Source organism: Lithobates pipiens, unplaced genomic scaffold (assembly GCF_037356315.1).
Source record: "Lithobates pipiens isolate NorthernLeopardFrog02 unplaced genomic scaffold, aLitPip1_a1.2 Scaffold_13, whole genome shotgun sequence".
NCBI lineage: Eukaryota > Metazoa > Chordata > Amphibia > Anura > Ranidae > Lithobates > Lithobates pipiens.
This window is the reverse complement of record NW_027507718.1, coordinates 219535624-219554580: the sequence shown is the minus strand read 5'-3', so window position 1 is coordinate 219554580 and position 18957 is coordinate 219535624. Positions and strand designations below refer to the sequence as shown.

The 18957-nt window shown below is 44.7% G+C and overlaps 1 protein-coding gene across 1 annotated transcript in view; it reads left to right on the top strand.

Moving 5' to 3' along the window:
* The window catches only part of PPP2CB (protein phosphatase 2 catalytic subunit beta), a 50960-nt gene that overhangs the window by 24853 nt on the left and 7150 nt on the right, over window positions 1-18957 (top strand). Inside the window, exons 2-4 of the mRNA XM_077476230.1 lie at window positions 1004-1213; window positions 10405-10578; window positions 18033-18122. Coding sequence (XP_077332356.1) covers window positions 1004-1213; window positions 10405-10578; window positions 18033-18122 — 474 coding nt within the window. The remainder of the gene's footprint in view (window positions 1-1003; window positions 1214-10404; window positions 10579-18032; window positions 18123-18957) is intronic.

Genomic DNA, 18957 nt, shown 5'->3' with positions numbered 1-18957 from the left:
ATGACACCAAAGGTGTGTGGGTTTTTTTTTTATTTTATTTTTTTTAATAACAAACATACTTACCTCCACGTACCGCTTGTTTTGCACAGATTGGCCCTGAACCTCGCCTTCTGGGGTTCCTCGGAGGCTCTCGCGGCTCCTCCCCACATCCGATAACCCCCTGGGAGAAGCGCTCTCCTGGGAGGGGGGGGGTTACCTTGAGGATGCGCTCCCTAGTCCAGCACTCAACATCCATAGAGGCCGAATGCAGGACTTGGGGGGGCGGCGAAGTCATTGGATTTGATTGACTGCAGTGGGAGCCAATGGCTATGCTGTTATCAATCTATCCAATCAAGAGCCATGAACCCCAGGCAGAGAGCCTGTCCCCATGGGACAAGTTCGAGGGTTCAGGTAAGTAAAACGGGGGGGGGGGGGGGTGGCTGAGAGGCCGGTCACTGACGGGTGTTTTTCACCTTTAATGCATGGGATGCATTAAGGTGAAAAAAACGCAAACCTTTACACCCCTTTAACATCCTCTTTGAGCTGACAACAGTGATTTTTATTGCATTGAAATCCCAAGCAGTGTTATCAACCCTGCCTGCTGGGCTACAGAACGCTACTTATCTCTTCTTCTTTGTCCCTCTCCACATGGAAACATTAATTTGCCAGCAACACAAAGCTGCTACTTTAAAATCTAGGAGTCTGCAACACACTGTATGTGAATATGTGGGGCCTAAGCACAATAAGAGTTGACAATGAACTGCTACAAAAAAAACATGTCTGTAGTACAAATGGTAAAACAACTGACGAGTTTCAGGACTAAAAGTTTAGTGAAGAATAAGGCATTTTATTGTATATGTTTCCTGGTAGTTTCAAACTAATATTGAATTTCTGAAGAGTTGTAACTTTAATGCCACCATCCTTTCTGTTGGTACTTTATCACAGAATTGCTTAATACAATTGTTAAAATTATCACATTTTTTTTGGATGAAATGTGTATTTATAGTGCAAATCTTATCCACAGGCAAAAGAAATCCTTACAAAAGAGTCAAATGTTCAAGATGTAAGATGTCCTGTAACAGTTTGTGGAGATGTGCATGGCCAGTTTCACGACCTCATGGAGCTCTTCAGAATTGGAGGGAAATCCCCAGATACCAACTATTTGTTCATGGGAGATTATGTGGACAGAGGATATTATTCTGTGGAAACGGTAACTCTTCTTGTAGCATTAAAGGTAAGAAAATACTTACAAATCCCTTGATTGTTCAGACATGACTTAAAGTACAGGCGTATCTGTTAAAACCATGTGTTGGTTCCCCCCCCCCCCTTATTTTTTTTTTTTGGTCCAAACTCAGACCTCTGTTACAGTGCAGATAGTTTTTTGGGTCTTTCCTGGGCTGGACAGTATTCACATCAGTTTCTTTCCTGTCCATTAGGAGACATAGGAAGTCTTGAACCTTTTGGGTTATATTGTAGTCTACAGGAGGGTTTAACACTAGCAAGCAGACATAGGACAGCCTATTTTTATTTATTTTTTTGTTTTTTTTTGTTTATCCTAGCAATTTTTTTCTGGTGCTTTCTCCACTGATCCTCATTGCCTCATATTGGCCCAAGCAGATATACCCCTCCCTGGTAAGACTTGCAGATGTATCTGCTTGTATGGTCTGCTTTGCCATTAGAAAGGGTGGGATTTTAATCCTCACAATCAGGTAGTTACGGAAATGCTTCCTCCTCAACTTTTCACATTCAATACATTTATTTTTATTTTTTTCTGTATGTTTGTTTATTTTATTTTGCTGAATACAGAGTATAACCTATAAACAGGGTGGATGAAAATCAATTTTTGTTTTGATTTTCATCAAATTTATTTTAATAAAATAAGTTTTGAGTAAAAATCTAAAGATGGTTTTCTGTTTAAGATGCATTAATAACTTTAGTTTATTCAGCATGAAATGCAGCTTAGTTATGTAGCATGAGGCTGTATATTCCGCAAAATTTAAATTTTTGGTAAACTCGTTCAGTGAATCCAAGATCTGCAATTTGAGATGACATGCACTGGCAATGTTGTTTTTAATTGAATAAAAGAATTTGAGTAATTCTCCAACTATGTCTGATTAACCCAAAATCGGTTCTGATATTGTTTTACTAATCTGACCGCTTATTTTAAATGGGAAACCTTCATTTTGCAGGTTGAATGAAAGTCTGACAGCTCCAGTGTTAGTACAGTGATCTCCAACACAACAACTTCCCAGTGACTTGGACTTAACCACTTCCATAAAGAGCATTTTCACCCCCTTCCTGCCCAGGCCATTTTTCAGTTTTCAGCGCTGTCACACTTTGATTGTTAATTGCGCAGTCATGCAACCCTGTAACCAGATTGCATTTTTTTATGGCCACAAATAGAGCTTTCTTTTAGTGTTATTTTATCACCTCCTCCGTTTTTTTGTTTGCGCTAAAGAACAAAAGAGGAGTGACAAGTTTGAAAAAAACACTATTTTTTACTTTTTGCTATAATATCCCAATTTAAAAAAAAATTAATAAAAAATTTCCCTTAGTTTAGGTCGATAGGTATTCTACATATTCTTTGGGTAAAAAAAAAATGGCAATAAGCGTATATTGATTGGTTTGTGCAAAAGTTATAACGTCTACAAAATAGGGGATAGATTTATGGCTTTTTTTTTCTTTTTTCTTTTTCTAGTAATGCCGGCGATCTGCAACATTTATCATTACTGTGACATTGTGGAGGACACATTGGGCACTTTTGACACTATTTTGGGACCATTTATACAGCGATCAGTGCTATAAAAATGCAATGATTACTGTATAAAAGCCACTGGCAGGGAAGGGGTTAACACTGGGGGGTGCTCAAGGGGTTAACACTGTTACCTAGGGAGTAATTCTTCCTGTAGGGGAAGGGGAGGAGACCGGCCAATTTTCCTCTGTACTGGGAACACACGATCAGTCTCCTGTCCCCTGACAGGACATGGATCTGTGTTTACACACACAGATCTACATCCCTGACTCTGTTACCGGCAATCGCAGGTGCTGGATTCCGATAGACGTGGCGGGCATGCACCTCCTAGATGGCCGGGAAGCCCAGGATGTCATATGACGCCTGCCCAAGATAGGAGATCCCTCCTGGGGATGTCATTTGATTATGGACAGGGTATGAAGTGGTTAATATTTACACAAAAATGGTAGCTGGAACACGCATCCAGGATCCTGGGAGGGAATGGAGAGAAGGTGGTCGCCCTCGCTCCCCAGTGGCAGTCTGATTTGCAGGGAGGGGAGTAAGCCATTCCCCCTCTCTGGCAGCAGTCCTCCCTCTCCAGCAGCAGATCAACGTTCTTGGAGCGGAGGAAGCTTTCTTCCATCCCCGACAGCCAGAACGGAGGGAACTATCTTCCCTCCGCAGCAAGAATCTGTGCACCTGTGAGACCAGAGAAATGCTGTCGCAGCAGCCAGATGAGGGTACGGTAGATGGAGCAGCCATTTTCCCCTGTGTTTTATGTCCTTGTGCTGGACGGCCATTTTCTTGAAGCCTGAGCACACTTTAGAGCGGTTTTAGCACCATTTACAGCTCCTTCCTCTGCACCTGGGAGCCAACAGGGACTACAAGCACTACTTGCTGGATAGCGCAGAACTCCTCAGGGTGGTGAGTCCGGTGGGAAAGAGCCCCTTAGCCAGCGGCAGTAAGGCGGGTGGGACGGTCACTGTCCTAAATCCCCTTCGGGTGGCAGATAGGGTAGGGTCAGCATGGCCTGGTGTTTCTTCCCCCTAAATCCAGTCAATTGCAACTGGGTTGCCTGCAGACTACCTGCTCAATGTCCATGGACACCCTGACGGCAGTCCTCAATTCGTTTGTTGCCAAGATGGAGGTGGCCCGTGCCCCCCCCCCCCCCCCCCATCCTCTGGGGAGAGCTCTGACTCAGACTCGGGTCCTGCTGAGGCTGGTGCCCCCTGCTCTGTCTTGTCATCTTCGCTGACCAGGACAGTGAGGATGAGTCCCCGCCCGGGTCCGTGCGAGATAAAGCGCTTGTTGGAGCACTTATCACAGCTGTGTGTGATACCCTGAAGATTCAGGAGCCAGCACATCCCTCTGCTGATGTAGCGGTCCCCTTTGGGTCCCGCAAGCCAGCACGTTCACCTAAGGTGTTCTCATATCTGACTTATTTTGACAAGCTCATTTACAAGGAATGGGGTCGCCCGCAACTGACCTTTTCGGTCCCCAAATACATGGTGGTGCGTTACCCCTTTTGAGGAAAGCCTTCTCAAGAAGTGGTCGGCTCCTCTGGTCGTGGCCCCCCCCCATTGTGCAGGTTAAATAAAGTAACTACAATCCCGGTAGAGGGGACTCCTACATTTAGGGATCCCACGGCAGGCTGAGGCAGTGGCTCGTTCCTTGTTTACGTTTGTGGGGTCCGCCGTGCGACCAGTACTGGCATCCACACTTGTTTCGCAGGCAACACTGTTTCACCGCGAATTGAGAGAGCAACAGGCTTCTCCTGTCTGCGTGGAACTAGCAGACCCACTAGTGCAAGGCCTTAAGTACGTTTGTGATGTGGCCCTGGATACTCTCCCTCTGTTATCCAGGGCTTCAGTGTCAGCAAGTGGTGCTGAGGCGCCTGATTTGGTTAAAATGCTGGTCTGCTGACCAGGCATCCAAAAAAAGCCCTGACGGATCTTCCCTTCCTTGGCGACCGACTCTTTGGATGACATCATTAAAAATGCCACTGGGGGTAAGAGTACCCTACTCCCACAGGCCAGGAAGGCTAAGGAGCCACACCGTAGGCAGGGGGCTCTTCCTCCTCTTCTTCCTCTTCTTCCTCTTCTTCCTCTTCTTCCTCTTCCTCTTCCTCCCCCAGCTCGACAAAAACGTCCCTGGAGCCGCAAGCCTAACAATCCTGCGAACAAAAGTGCTACCGCATGAAGGTTTGCCCCCACCCATGTCTCGGGTGGGGGTTGCCTTCGGGAGTTTGCAACCCGGTGGTCCTCTCGGCTATCCGACCAATGGGTCTGCGATTTGATTTCCACAGGCTACAAGATAGTTTCTCTCTTGGCTGCCAAACGGATTCTTCCCCTCCAGCATACCCATATCCCCAGCTCGCCGGGAGGCCCTCTTGTGGGCAGTAAGGGACCTGATGAGTCGCGGGGTGGTTGTACCGGTTCCGGAATCGGAACGTTTCCAGGGATTCTACTCAAATCTGTAGTTCCCAAGAAGGAAGGGGTACGTCCCAATCTTGGACCTAAAAGCCATTAATCACTTTGTGAAAGTGCAGAGGTTCAGAATGGAATTGGTTCGCTCGGTAGTTGCTGCACTCCAAGGGGACTCCCTGGCGTCCTTAGACATACAGGATGCGTACCTGCACATACCCATATGCCTTCGGCATCAAAGGTTTCTGCGCTTTGCAGTTGGGGAAGCTCACTACCAGTTTGTGGCTCTTCCTTTTGGTCTGCCATCAGCTCCTCGAGTCTACCAAGGTATTGGCTCCAGTTTTGGCGTTGCTGTGGCAACGTGGAATCGCGATCGTGGGATACCTAGATGATCTCCTCCTGAGGGCATTTTCTGCCTCAGAATTAGAGGAGGATGTGGCGATCACCATGCAGACCCTGCAAGAATTTGGGTGGCTGTTGAACCTAAAAGAAGTCGGTGTTTGTACCGACCCAGCGTCTGGAGTACTTGGGCTTGCTGCTGGACTCCAGGGAAGCAAGAGTTTTTCTCCCTTCGGACAAACTGTAGAGTCTCAGATCCGTGGTAAAACTGCTGAGGATCCGCAAGTGGTCGTCGCTCCGCTTCTGAATGCGAGTCCTGGGACTCATGGTAGCCTCCTTCGAGGCAGTACCATATGCCCAGTTCCACAACAGAGTCCTGCAGAAGGAGATTTTGACAAGATGGGACAAATCTCAGTTGTCCCTGGATTGACCGATCCAGGTGTGAGCCAGTCAGTCAGATTCACTGATCTGGTGGCAGAGGTCCCCGGTGATTCAGTCTGGGAAATCGTTTCCAGCTCCTGAAGTGGACAGTGATCACCACGGACGCCAGCCTATCCGGCTGGGGTGGAGTGATGGGGGTACAGTCGGCTCAGGGCCTCTGGATGGCGGAAGAATCCAAGTTGCAGATCAATCTGCTCGAACGAGCGATCAGACTGTGCCTCTCCACATGGTCGATGAGACTTTAGGGGCGTCCAATCAGGATTTAGTCAGACAACGCCACGGCTGTGACATACGTCAATCACCAAGGGGGAACAAGAAGCTCAGCCGCTGCACAGGAGGGCGCTCACATACTTCGGTGGGCAGAGCGACACGTACCGTCCCTGTCGACCATTTACATCCCGGGAGTGGAGAACTGGCAGGGGGACTATCTGAGTCGCCAGATGCTGGACCCAGGAGAATGGGAATTGCATCCAGAGGTATTCAGGCTACTGTGCCTGAGGTGGGGCACACCAGACGTGGATCTTTTGGCCTCCCGTCTCAGTCGGTAGGTGACGAGATTCGTGTCCAAGACAAGAGATCCATAGGCAGATGCGCTGGTGGCAGTACCAGCTGATCTACGCCTTTCCTCCACTGAAACTGTTACCACGTCTGTTACGCAGTGTGGATGTCGAGGGGATCACCGCAATACTGATTGCCTCAGATTGTCCTCAGCGTCCTTGGTACGCAGACCTAGTGCGCCTGGTGGCGGACGCCCCATGGCGGCTGCCGTTACAAGAGGACCTTCTGTCTCAGGATCCAATTCTCCCTCCTGCTTTACCATCGCTGGCTTTAACGGTATGGCTATGGAGATCCAGGTGTTGCGGAACCGGGGTCTGTCAGACTCTGTGATCCCAACTATGTTGAGGATGCGGAAATCTTTTTGGAAGATATATCATTGTACCTGGAAGGCTTACATCCCAATGTGTGAGGAGAAAGGAGGATGGCATCCGTGCTCCTTTTCTATATCCAGGATCCTGCTATTTCTTCAGCAAGGAGTAGACCAGAAATGGCGTTAAGCAGCATTAAGGGGCAAATTTCAGCCTTAGCTGTCTTTCTTTCAGCGAGACCCCCCACCCCCCCGGCGTCTCATTAGTGAGTACCTTTGTTCAGGGGGTGTGACATTTAGTCCCTCCGGTGCGTCCACCATTACCCCCGTGGGATTTGAACCTGGTGTTTATCGGCGCTTCAAAAACCGCCGTTTGAAAATATCCTGGAGATTCCACTGTTGGCTCTTTCCTAGAAAGTGGTCTTTCTAGTGGCCATCACATCGGCCAGGAGGGTTTCGGAAACTGGCAGCTTTGTCCTGCAAGTCGCCGTATCTGGTTGTCCACAAGAATAAGGGTGTTGCGTACGCAACCGTCTTCTCTGCCGAAAGTGGTTTCATATCAATGAGGACTTTGTGTTACCATCTCGGTGTCCTAAGCCGAAACACCCTAGGGAAGTGGCCCTTCACGCTGTGGACGTGGTTCAGGCTCTTAAGGTGTATTTGTCTGCCACGGCTCCCTTTCGGAAGTCAGACTCACCGTTTTGTTTCGGTGGCTGGTCCAAAGAAAGGCATGTCGTCACCATTTCCAGGTAGATCAGACAGATTGTAGTGCAAGCCTATGCCTTGAAGAGGCAAGTGCCCCCCTTTCTGGTCATGGCCCACTCCAGAAGGGCAATCGGGACGTCTTGGGCCTTCCGACACCAAGCGTCTGTCGCTCAGGTGTGTAAAATGGCGACCTGGTCGTCTGTCCACACTTGCCAAGTTCTACAAGGTAGACGTCCGTGCATTGGCTGATGCCTGTTTTGGCTGCAAAGTTTTGCAGGCGGCCGTATAGTTGCAATTGAATATGCAATATATTTTATTTTTTCCTGTTTTTTCGATAACGCAGTACTGTTAAGTTAATGTGCTTTTGCATTACATTCCGCAGTTTTTGGTGCAGTTGTGGGTACCCTGGTTTTGTGGTGGATTCTTCCACGCACTGTTTTTATATAATTTTTATTTTATTTTATTTTTTTGGGTTCACTAGTTACCACTTGCCATGGTGGATGAAGTTTCTATGCTGTTTTCCCACCCCTTGTTTGGCACTGCTTGGGGATGTCCCAATGGCTAAGAGGAGCGGTGTCGGTTGGTTGAATATAAGAGAAAATAGTTTTTATTTTTTTTTTTTTTTTTTTTTGTTCTCGCCGTGAAATCCTTTTCTCTGTAATTCACCGACCGACGCAGCACCCCCCCCCCCTTCCTTTTTCTCTTTACGTTATACTGCTTGTTGACGTACTGATGATTGCATGGCAGGCTGGAGGGTTGTTGCCCAAGGGGCCTCCCCCTGGGCAGAACTAATGATTTCCGAGTGTTGTAAAACAATGCCTAGTATTCTCTTAGTGGTGGGCATAACGACCCAATGGCTAAGAGAGGTGTGTTGGTCGGTGAATTACATAGGATTTTTTGTTCTCGCCATAAAATACTTTTCTATTTTCCATAATCTAAATGGCTGATTAAGTCCTTTTTGGTCCACCCATTGGTACGGGATGTTCTCTATGAAGACTGGCCAAAGTGTATTTCTCCCAAGATGTTTGGACTCCTTGTACAAAATGCTGCCTGATTTTATGTCTGTTCAAATATGCAGGCTGTGGAACTGGTCTGTGGAAATTGCCTCTGAATCATCTGAAAAGGATTTTGCTTGTTGGACTATTTGGAGAGTAGCTAGACGCCTTTTTTTTTATTTTATTTTTTGTCCTCCACTTAATTCTGTTCCTTGGTAAGCCAGACAAGTCTGGCACCAAGTCCTCCTCGCAGTGGAGGGGATCCCCACATCTACAAGTAGGTAGATGTCAAGTGGCCTTCTAGCGTTCCTTCGGTTCCTGCATCCTCTGCTTTTAAGCAGTCAAACCTGCTTCTCGGATATTGTGGGTCCTTTACTCTGCCTTGTAGTAACTTCACTATTCAGGAGAGACTATTCAGTTCCCTTGTAGGAATGATTTCGGGGCTTGTACTCAAATGTTTAGGTTTTACAAGGGTCAACCCACCCCAAACGAAGCTTTGTTTTGGTGGTATTTGATCACCTCTGCAGTTTGGTTGTTGTTTTTTTTTTTTTTTTTTTTTTCACTGTAAACAAAAAAGATATTTTAACTAAAAAACAATATTCCTTTCTGCTATAAAACATTCCCAAAAAAAAATCAAATTTCTTTCAGTTTGCCAATATGTATTCTGATAAATATTTTTGGTAAAAAAAAAAATCCCAATAAGCGTTTGCGCAAAAGTTATCGCGTGGTATTTTTATTTATTTTTACAAGTAATGGCGGAGAGCAGTGATTTTTAGCGGGAATGCAACATTTTGGCGGACAAATCTGTTACCCTAAGTGACACTTTTTGGGGACCACTGACACCAATAGAATGACCAGTGCTAAAAAAGGCACTGATCCCTATATAAAATACACCGGCAGGGAAGGGGGTTAATTCATGTGGAGATCAAAGGGGCTACACGTTTCCTAGGGATGTGCTTTCTAACTGCGGGAGGGCGGGGGGTGGTTTACACTGGAGTAAAACGGAGATGGAGTTTTAGCTGGGCTGAAACAGAAAATCTCTTCCTTGCTGACAGATCAGCGGTGTGCCTTGTTTACATAGGCACACCGCTGCTCCCTGTCTTGTGTGAAAAATCGGTGGGTCGTGGTGGCTATCGCAGCCGCCGAACATGCTGATTGGCTCCCGCTGTGTCCAATCACAGTGGTAGCGCAGCTCCGACGGCACGCCCCTACACCGCATGCACAAAGTCACGTACAGGTATGTGTGTGTTTTTTTTTTTTTTTTTTTTTTTTTTTTTTTTTTTTTTTGTGCAGCTGCCTGCCTTGCCACAGTATGTGGATAGTCTGGAGCCCCTCCACCCAGGCCCTCACAGGTCAGATCACACAGGGGGCTGAAAAATAACAGTAAGAAACAAATCAAAAAATTACAGGGTTATTAAGGCTCCTTTCACATGGGACAGGAGATTGATCCGCTGAGCCAGCCGATGACAGGTCCGTCTCTTCTCACTGTGCAGGGATAGACCTGTTAGAGCCCTGTTGGTCTCTATGGGAAGATCAGAAGAAAATGGCATCCCATCCGATCAGCTGGACAGATGGCGAATGTATCGCCATCTGTTTTCATCGGGTGTTGGCGAGACACATCTCTGCTGACATTCGCCCACCCTTATAAGTCAATGAGTGACCCACTTGGATCTGCCTGAAAAACAGGCGGATCCGAACAGTCTATCGTGTGAAAGGGGCCTAAGTAATGGATGTGTGTGAAATTTTTTTGGAGCATAAGATCGTCATTTAGTGTCACTTTAAATGTGTCCAATATGTAGCATGCTTTAAACTTTTCTACTTTACAATTTCTGACTTCATAGTAGGTCTTGTTTCACATTGATATTCTTAAGGTCAAACGTGGAACATTTTACTTTATATTCTGAAAACCTATATCTTTTTCTTTAGGTTCGTTACCCAGAGCGCATCACAATATTGAGAGGAAATCATGAGTCTCGACAAATCACTCAAGTTTATGGTTTTTATGATGAGTGCCTACGAAAGTATGGAAATGCAAATGTATGGAAATATTTTACAGATCTATTTGACTACTTACCATTGACGGCTTTAGTTGATGGACAGGTATGTTAAAAAAAATATATATTTTTTTAATATTTTGTTTTTTCTTAGATTTTTTTTTTTTTTTTTTTTTTTTTACAAAATTTAATACATTTTTATGTTGCAGCAGTTCTTCAGATTTAGTTAACTAATAAAAGCAATCCTGTTGCTTGAAAGCGGTCAATTCCTAACCTACCCTGTTTTTTTTTTCTTCTTGGAATGCTTGAACCTGTTGTGGCTTGTTTAAAAAAAAATTTCCTTAGAGAAATATAAATCTTAATTGCTAGTTGTCTGACCTAACCTGACGTTAATACTTAATTTTCACTGACTTTGCACATATCTGAAGTTCTAGAAATTCAGTGTTAAAGGTGAGCTCCAGGTTTTGGATTTTTATCTACTTGCCAACCAGCTATGTACCTGCACATCACTGGACTTCAAGTGGTTATAACTCTTGTAAAAGCAATCTTGGCGGCTAACTAAACGGTGCCATTTTCAAAAAAATCAAAAGCATTTCCTTTCACCAGTCTTGGTGTTGTCAAAAGCTTTTAAGTGCAGAGGAGGGATTTGGGGGCTTATAGATCCAAGATATCTCCATAAAGAGAACCTGTGACATGCCTATTGCTGTCACAAGGGGATGTTCACATTCCTTGTGACAGCAAAAAAAAATGGTAAAGAAGGAAATTAACTAACAGTGTAAAGAAATTAAATAAAAATAAGTTAAAAGTGCCACCATCACCTACCTTTGAAGACCAATGCAAACGTCGCGCCCCCCCCCCCCCCCATGCAAACCACAATCGCCCCACGTGATATCACGTGAGCGTCGGATCATGGGCCGTAATTCTAACACTTTTCAAAGTGTTGGATAGCACATTTTTTAAGGGTGACATGTTTGGTATCTTATTTACTTATCGTAACATCCTCTTTATATTTTGCCAGAAATTGGGTTATGTAGTTTTTTGCATTAAAATAGTTTTTTTTTCCACACACAAAAAATGGGTTTAATATACCACTGCACACATCCCGTGTGACAAAAAAATTACAAAAATCCACCAATTTATTCTCTAGGGCCTTTGCTTTGGTCTTTAAGTGGTTATAACATGCTTGCATGGAAACAAAATATATGGTTTCTAGTACCCTGTGAGGCGCCTCCATCCTCCATTATACATACAAATGCACAGTTTTGCCTTTTGGGACTTGAGATACTTGGGTTTAGCTTGAAACAGTGTATGTATATGATATACTGAGAGGACTGGTATGGAAGCAGAGAATCTTTGTGCTAGTCACCACTACTATAGTGATCCCTATGGTTTGTAGAGTCCTGTATCCCACCATTTACAAAATGCATTTTCTCAATAAATGCAAAGTTTCTCTGGATGAGGTGGAGATTGTCTTGTCACCTCCCTGCCTCTTCTCGTTCAATCAGAGCACGCTTTGCATGCATGAGAAAAATGCAGGGCTGTCTGTTGTTGGTGGCCATGCCTAGTGATCAAGCACCTGTGGCTAATATTAGGCAGGGGACCCAAAAGGCCGTGGTCAACACTACAGTAAATTTCTGCTTCCACAGCAGTCCCACAGATGACGTATGCAAACTTGCATTGGTCTAAGCTGTGGGCCTTGAGCTTATATAAGGGAGTAACACCTAGTTAAGGTTTCAGCGGTGAGGACAATACGTGGGTCAAAATAAAATCGTACAAGCTTTAGTGAACCTGTACATTCAGTTTTTTTAAATTTTTTAGTTCATGTGTTAAGACCCATTCGCCATTACAACACAAGTTCATTTAAATGGACTAACGATTGCTAGTTGTACCATGTTCTGGATAAATGAAAACCTTCACACATACCTGTATGTTGCAATGTCTTCAACCTGAAGCCAAAAAAATGGTAATGTCTATACTGCACTCATGTAATCACTATAGTGATATATCCCAAAATTCTGGGAGAAGACCACTCCTGCACAGTTTTAGCTAAGCCTGTCGTTGTCCCAGAAAGGCAGTTCAGGAAATCAAAACGCGTATCTGTAATGCCCATCTTATACTTTACTTTATCTTGGTCTGACGTGTTGCTGTTTTACATTTTATGCTGCAAGGAAACTGAATTGTAAACAAAGGCAGAGTGTACACTTGCTTGAACTTGTGTTGACAACTCTAAGGGTCTGTTCACACCATAACGCAATAGGTGTGCAATCTGCTTTGGGTGTCAGTGTAATCCTAACGACACCCCCCCCCCACCCCCATGCAGATGGCAAACACCATTTTTGCCTGCAGTGACTGAGCTGAAAATCGCATGTATTGTGCTCTGTGAGCCAGTGTGAATTGGCACTAAATGCCCAGGCTAAGAAATCTGTGGTAAGGCTGCATTCACACTTAAAGCGGTAGTAAACCCAGTTTCAAAAAACACTTGCGTTCCCGGCATGCTGGAAATGCAAACTTTCATATTGGTTGTGCTTTCAAACCATCCAATGGCTGGTTTCATAACTGATCACATGTGCAGCATCATGGCAGTTAAAGAATCATTAGAGGCCAAGATGGCAGCTTCCTTGACTGAAAACGATAGAAGGGTTTACTTCCACTTTAAAAGAGAAGTAAGGTGGGTTTTTTTTTTTTTTTTTAAATTATACTTGCCTCAGTGGATGCAGCATTGGTCCCCCGACACTTCTGCACTGAAAATCGAGCAATCGTACACCACTGATCACTTGGTTTTCACAGCTCCCTGAGCAGAGAGCTCTAGATTGTCAGTCACAGCTCTCTGCTCCTCTCCTTCCTCACTCTTTGGATTGCTGAGCTGTGGAGGGGGCGGAGCGGACATCTCAGGCTCGCTGAGAGGCTCAGTTGTCAGTCCAGGCACCTGGTGGATCCAGACTTCCATTATAGGGATGATACAGCGCCTGGACTGATATCCGTGATCTCAACCGAGAGCAGAAACAAAAACTGGTCCCATGAGTGCTAAACGAATTGCACTCCTGTGATCCAGAGAAGTACAGCCAAAACTAGCTTTGGTTGGACATCTCCTTTTAAACAACATAAAAAGGCTGAAAGAAACACTACTTTCTGCCCCCTGATTTTGTAATGTGTGAAAAACGCACATCGTTGTGGTGCCATCTTTTTATTATTTTACCGTATATACTCGAGTATAAGCCGAGATTTTCAGCCTCTTTTTTGAGGCTGAAAGTGCCCCCCTCGGCTTATACTCGAGTCATCGCTGTCTGCCCGCTCGATCAGCGTGTCGAGCAGACAGACAGCGGCCATTCTGATTCAAAAGCCGCGCCTCCGGCTCCGCCTTCGCCTGTGATAGGCGGAACACTGAATTTCCCAGCAGCCTGTGTTCCGCCTATCACGGGCATCTTCTCATCCTCGTACTACGGACGAGGATGATACGACGTCCGTGATAGGCGGAACACAGGCTGCTGGGAAATTCAGTGTTCCGCCTATCACAGGCGAAGGAGGAGGCGCGGCTTTTGAATTTTACAATGGCCGCCGAGAAGAGCGGCGATCCTGGAAGGACGGAGGAGGCTCGGGACGACGGCTCGGGACGGAGGAGGCTCGGGACGACGGCTCGGGACGGCGGCTCGGGACGGCGGAGGCTCGGGACGGCGGCTCGGGACGGCGGCTCGGGACGGCGGCTCGGGACGGCGGCTCGGGACGGCGGCTCGGGAATTGACTTTGTGGGTATTAGTCTAGCAGAGCTCTGTGCAAGGAGCAGTATAAAGGTAAGAAAAGGGATCCTCCCGTCAAGTTCTCCTTAATTATTTTGCTGATAGCGATTAAGAAAAGTAAGGGCTGTTTTAGAAGTTAATTGATCAACCTCTGTGTGCATTGTATTGTGTGACTGGTATAAGTGTAAAATGATTTCATAAACACTGGTAAGCTTTAAAGTGCAGCAAGTCCATACAGGATTTCTACACATACTAATTGGCATTGTAGATTCAAAAACAAACAAACTATAAACTATGTCCTTATTCTCCAATAATAATCCATACAAATCCCCTACATAATGGCCGGTGATCTATTTTTTCATGAAATAGTTTCTCACTGTGGGTTTTGCTTCCTTGTAATGCCAAATCTTTCCTTTCCCCCATATCTTTTTGATTGGAGCAAGCAGTGCACATTAGTCGTAGTCACACAAGGCTGCACGGACACACACACACAAGGCTGCACGGACACACACACAAGGCTGCACGGACACACACACACAGGGATGGATGGATGGATGGACACACACACAGGGATGGATGGATGGATGGACACACACACAGGGATGGATGGATGGATGGATGGACACACACACAGGGATGGATGGATGGATGGACACACACACAGGGATGGATGGATGGATGGATGGATAGACACACACACAGGGATGGATGGATGGACACACACACAGGGATGGATGGATGGACGGACACACACACAGGGATGGATGGATGGATGGACGGACACACACACAGGGATGGATGGATGGATGGACGGACACACACACAGGGATGGACGGACACACAGGGATGGACAGCCATGTCTCACCCTCGGCTTATACACGAGTCAATAAGTTTTCCAGTTTTTTTGGGGGTAAATTGGGGGCCTCGGCTTATATTCGGGTCGGCCTATACTCGAGTATATACGGTAGTTGTTTTGTTGCAGTTTCCACACAATGCCCGTCGCCAAACAAGCTTGGCTTGGTGCAAAAATTATACTTAAAGTAGAAGTTCAGCCTAAAATGAATTCTCTCTAAATCTACTGGCAGCCGTATTCCAAGCCTAATCTATCTAACCCTGTAAAGCAAAAATCGATTTACATTGCTTTTCTGAAGCCTATCTGGTCCGGTCCCATGTTGAGTTGTCAGTGATGGCTTCTCTGTGTAGGAGTGTGCAGGAGAGTGGGGAGACAACGGATGCCCCATAGTCAATGGGGTGATGTCACTTCTTTCTCTTCCACACAGAATCCGCCACTGAAGACCAGACTGATTTGGCTGACAAAAAGTATGTATAGCGATTTAATTTAATTTTATTTTTATTTTTCAGGATTAGATTAATCTTGGAGCGTGACTGCCAGTAGATTTAGAGGCTGAACTTCTACTTTAAAGCGGACCTTCAGTCATTTTTTTTTCTTCAACTTTCCATCTAATAAATCTGCCCTTGTTTCAACTTTGGATAATAAAACATTTTCTTTTTCTGCAAGTAAATACATTATACAGCCCATTTCCTGTTTCTAGTCTGGTCATTAGCCTAGGCTTATGACATCACTCACAGCTCTCTCTCTCTCCTGAGCGTTTGCAAGGAAGGGAGTGGGATGAGTCCCTAGAGGGCCAATGAAAGCTGCAGAGCTGGAGGCGTGCCTCTGTGTAGATACAGGAATTGAACAGGCAGCTGCAGCCAAACTTGGAGGGAGATTTCTGCAGCATATTTGGCAAGTACAGAATAACAGTATATGTAAAATATGCAAAGTGGTTGGAGGGAAGTTTCAGAATGGCAAAGATGGTTTTATTACAAATTATGTGAGCCGATTGCAGTTCACTTTGTCAATGGGCTGTTGTGAGAAGCACAACACATCACATTGCTCAGGTGTGAATGCAGCCTAAGATTTTTTCTTAGCAAAAATGCTTACTGTCCCTGGGAATAGGAAAAATTTTTGTTTTAAAATCAATTATCCATTAAGATTTGTTTTCAGCGTTCCAGGACAGGACCTGAAGGGTGTTAATAGCTGCTTGAAGCATTATCAGTTGAGGTTTGCACGGGCTAGGCTTTACTAGCAAAGACAAATGTCCACGTATGTTCTTGCTTGGCACACTGAAAAAAAATGGTTGCGTTGGGAAATGGCTTGCATGGAACAAGACACTGGCTGTTGAATTTATTCCAGAGAATGCTTGCTTTGTTGGATTTGTCCCTCTGTGCTGATTGTGTGTTAGACTGGCCTAGGTAAGTGTACCCAGACTAGATTGTAGGGTTGGGTCATTTGCAGTGCTGTCCTAGCAGGATACCTTCAAGTATAAAAGGAATGGGATTTTAAAAAATGGTACTTTATCAGATTTATGAAGTAAAACATAGTTGGTAAAAGTTCATGTGAATGAAGTAAAAAAAAAAAAAAGTTCAGATCCACAACCGTTTTACTTGTATTTTATGGAACGATTTAACGGAAGTTATTCTCCTGCAGCAAATTACAGAATGCAAGATTTTGTTTTGCAAAAAACATGTGATCTCCCTTTTTGAACAGTACTGATAGTGTCTGCAGAATATACTAGAAAGGCCGGGGTAGAAATACTGGCAGTGTCCAGTTTCTGATTGGCAAAATTAACTGTTGTCTGGTGTGTGTATAACAGTTACCTGGGCCACATCAAGACTGTATTGCGTGATTCATAGTATATATTCAGTTGTGCTTGTCAAGTGATTTAGAAATGGTGTATGTGTGCTTCTTTTTTTTTTTTTTTTATCATTATTTAGGGAAAGATATGGCTTTGCAGATACCCTAAGATGTCTGGCCAGCCTTTTTTTTTTTTTTTTTTTTCTTTCCATTTTCTAAATGGAGCTTAGTTTTTTTTTTTTTTTTTTATGCAGAGTTTTCTGCAAGGTTCTTGAGAACGCCTTCCACTTCCCACACTAGTGTGGGTGCTATCAGACTAATCTGTAGGAAGGTTAAAAACAACCAGCTTATAATGCCTTCGGGATTTTATAATTGATTCATTTTTATTCAGTGACTAATAGGGTTGCACCAATACCACTTTAAGACAAGTAACTGATAATTTGTTTTTTATTTTTTAAAATACTCTGCGATACCGATTACCTATTTTATTTTTAATGTCCTGTGACAGTAGCACTGATGAGGCATGTACTATGTCGGTAGTTTCTTTTATTTTATTTTTATTTTTTTACAAGGCTTTTTTTTATTTATTTTTTTAGTTGTGGGGTGGACAGTGTCTGTGTTTTTTAAATATTTATTTTTTAAAACTTTTTTTTTTTATTATTTTTTTTTATTTTTATTTTTTTACACACTGTTGGAAAGGGTGGCTTTTGATGAGATATCAGGGGTCTAAATAGACCCCTGACATCTCCCCTTTGAGACAGAGAAAGGGACTGAATACAGATCCCCCCCCCCCCCCCCCCCCCCCGCAGTCTCTCTGTAGCCTCAGCTGCACTAAAGATGAATGGACAGGAGACAGAGGCTCCTCGCCATTCATAAACTGAAGCATCGTAAACAGTTTACAATGCTCAGTTATGAATGGACAGTCGGTGATCACTGACTCTATGTATTCAGAAAAGAGCCGGTAAATAACAGATTTACCAGCTCTTTCCTCCGCTCTCCTTCCTGACAGATCTGGGACAGGGGGGAGCAGAGGAGGACTTAGCGGGGGAACCTTATAAGCACGGAGGAGGACCCGGGGGAGAGGAGAAGGAGCAGCTGTCTGAAACAGAAATTGAAGTGCTGGTTTGATTTAAATAAACCGCAAATGTGTCATATTTTAAAATAAGCTTACAATGGATTTCATTTCAGATCTTCTGTCTTCATGGAGGGCTCTCCCCATCTATTGATACATTGGATCACATCCGTGCTCTGGATCGCTTACAAGAAGTTCCACATGAGGTATTTTGGTGACGTCACAAGTATATTTTACAGTCACTTGCAAAACTTTAGAATGTTGGATGGAAAACGGACCAAGTTTAGGATAATGTATTTATGGGATTTTTCTAAATGCGAGTATTTTAAATTGTATAATTCAAATTGTGGGTTTTCCGGCTTTTTGGTGTGTGCAGTATAGCTGTGACTTTCAACTTTTCAAAGCCTGCTCTCCAGCCCTTACTGTCTTGGGTACCTGGGTTAATCTTGGGCCCAGCCCAACCAATATCTTCCTCCCTAAGGTAAAGTTCCCAGACCCTCAGGTCATGATGACGACAACCTTCAATGCGCTTCTACATGAGGGTTCTGGGCCTCATGGTGACCTCCTTCGAGGGACTTGCCTTTGCCAAGTTTTGCTCCAGACTCCTTCAGTCCAACCTTTTTCAAGACCTGGAATAGTTAAATTCAATCCTTGGCTCACCCATTATTCTGTCTGGTCAAACATGGCTCTCCATGGCATGGTGGAGTTACAATCCTGCCTTTTGGGTTTGCAAAGTCATTCCTTCACAGGACTTTAATACGGTAATTACAGATGTGAGCCTTACAGGGTGGAATGGCGTCCACTCCCTGACTGTCCAGTGGACATAGTACATGCAGGAGTTGAAATTCTCCATCATTCTAGCTCGAAGGGCGATTAGATTGTCTTTACAACATTGAACCTCCCTTTTTAAAAGGTCACCCAATCCAACTACGGTCAGTCAATGCCACAGCAGTGGCCTACATAAATAGGGCACCATAAGCTTGGCAGTACTAAAAGAAACAAGCCTACTACGCTCATGGACAGACTTTCTAGGCTAATACC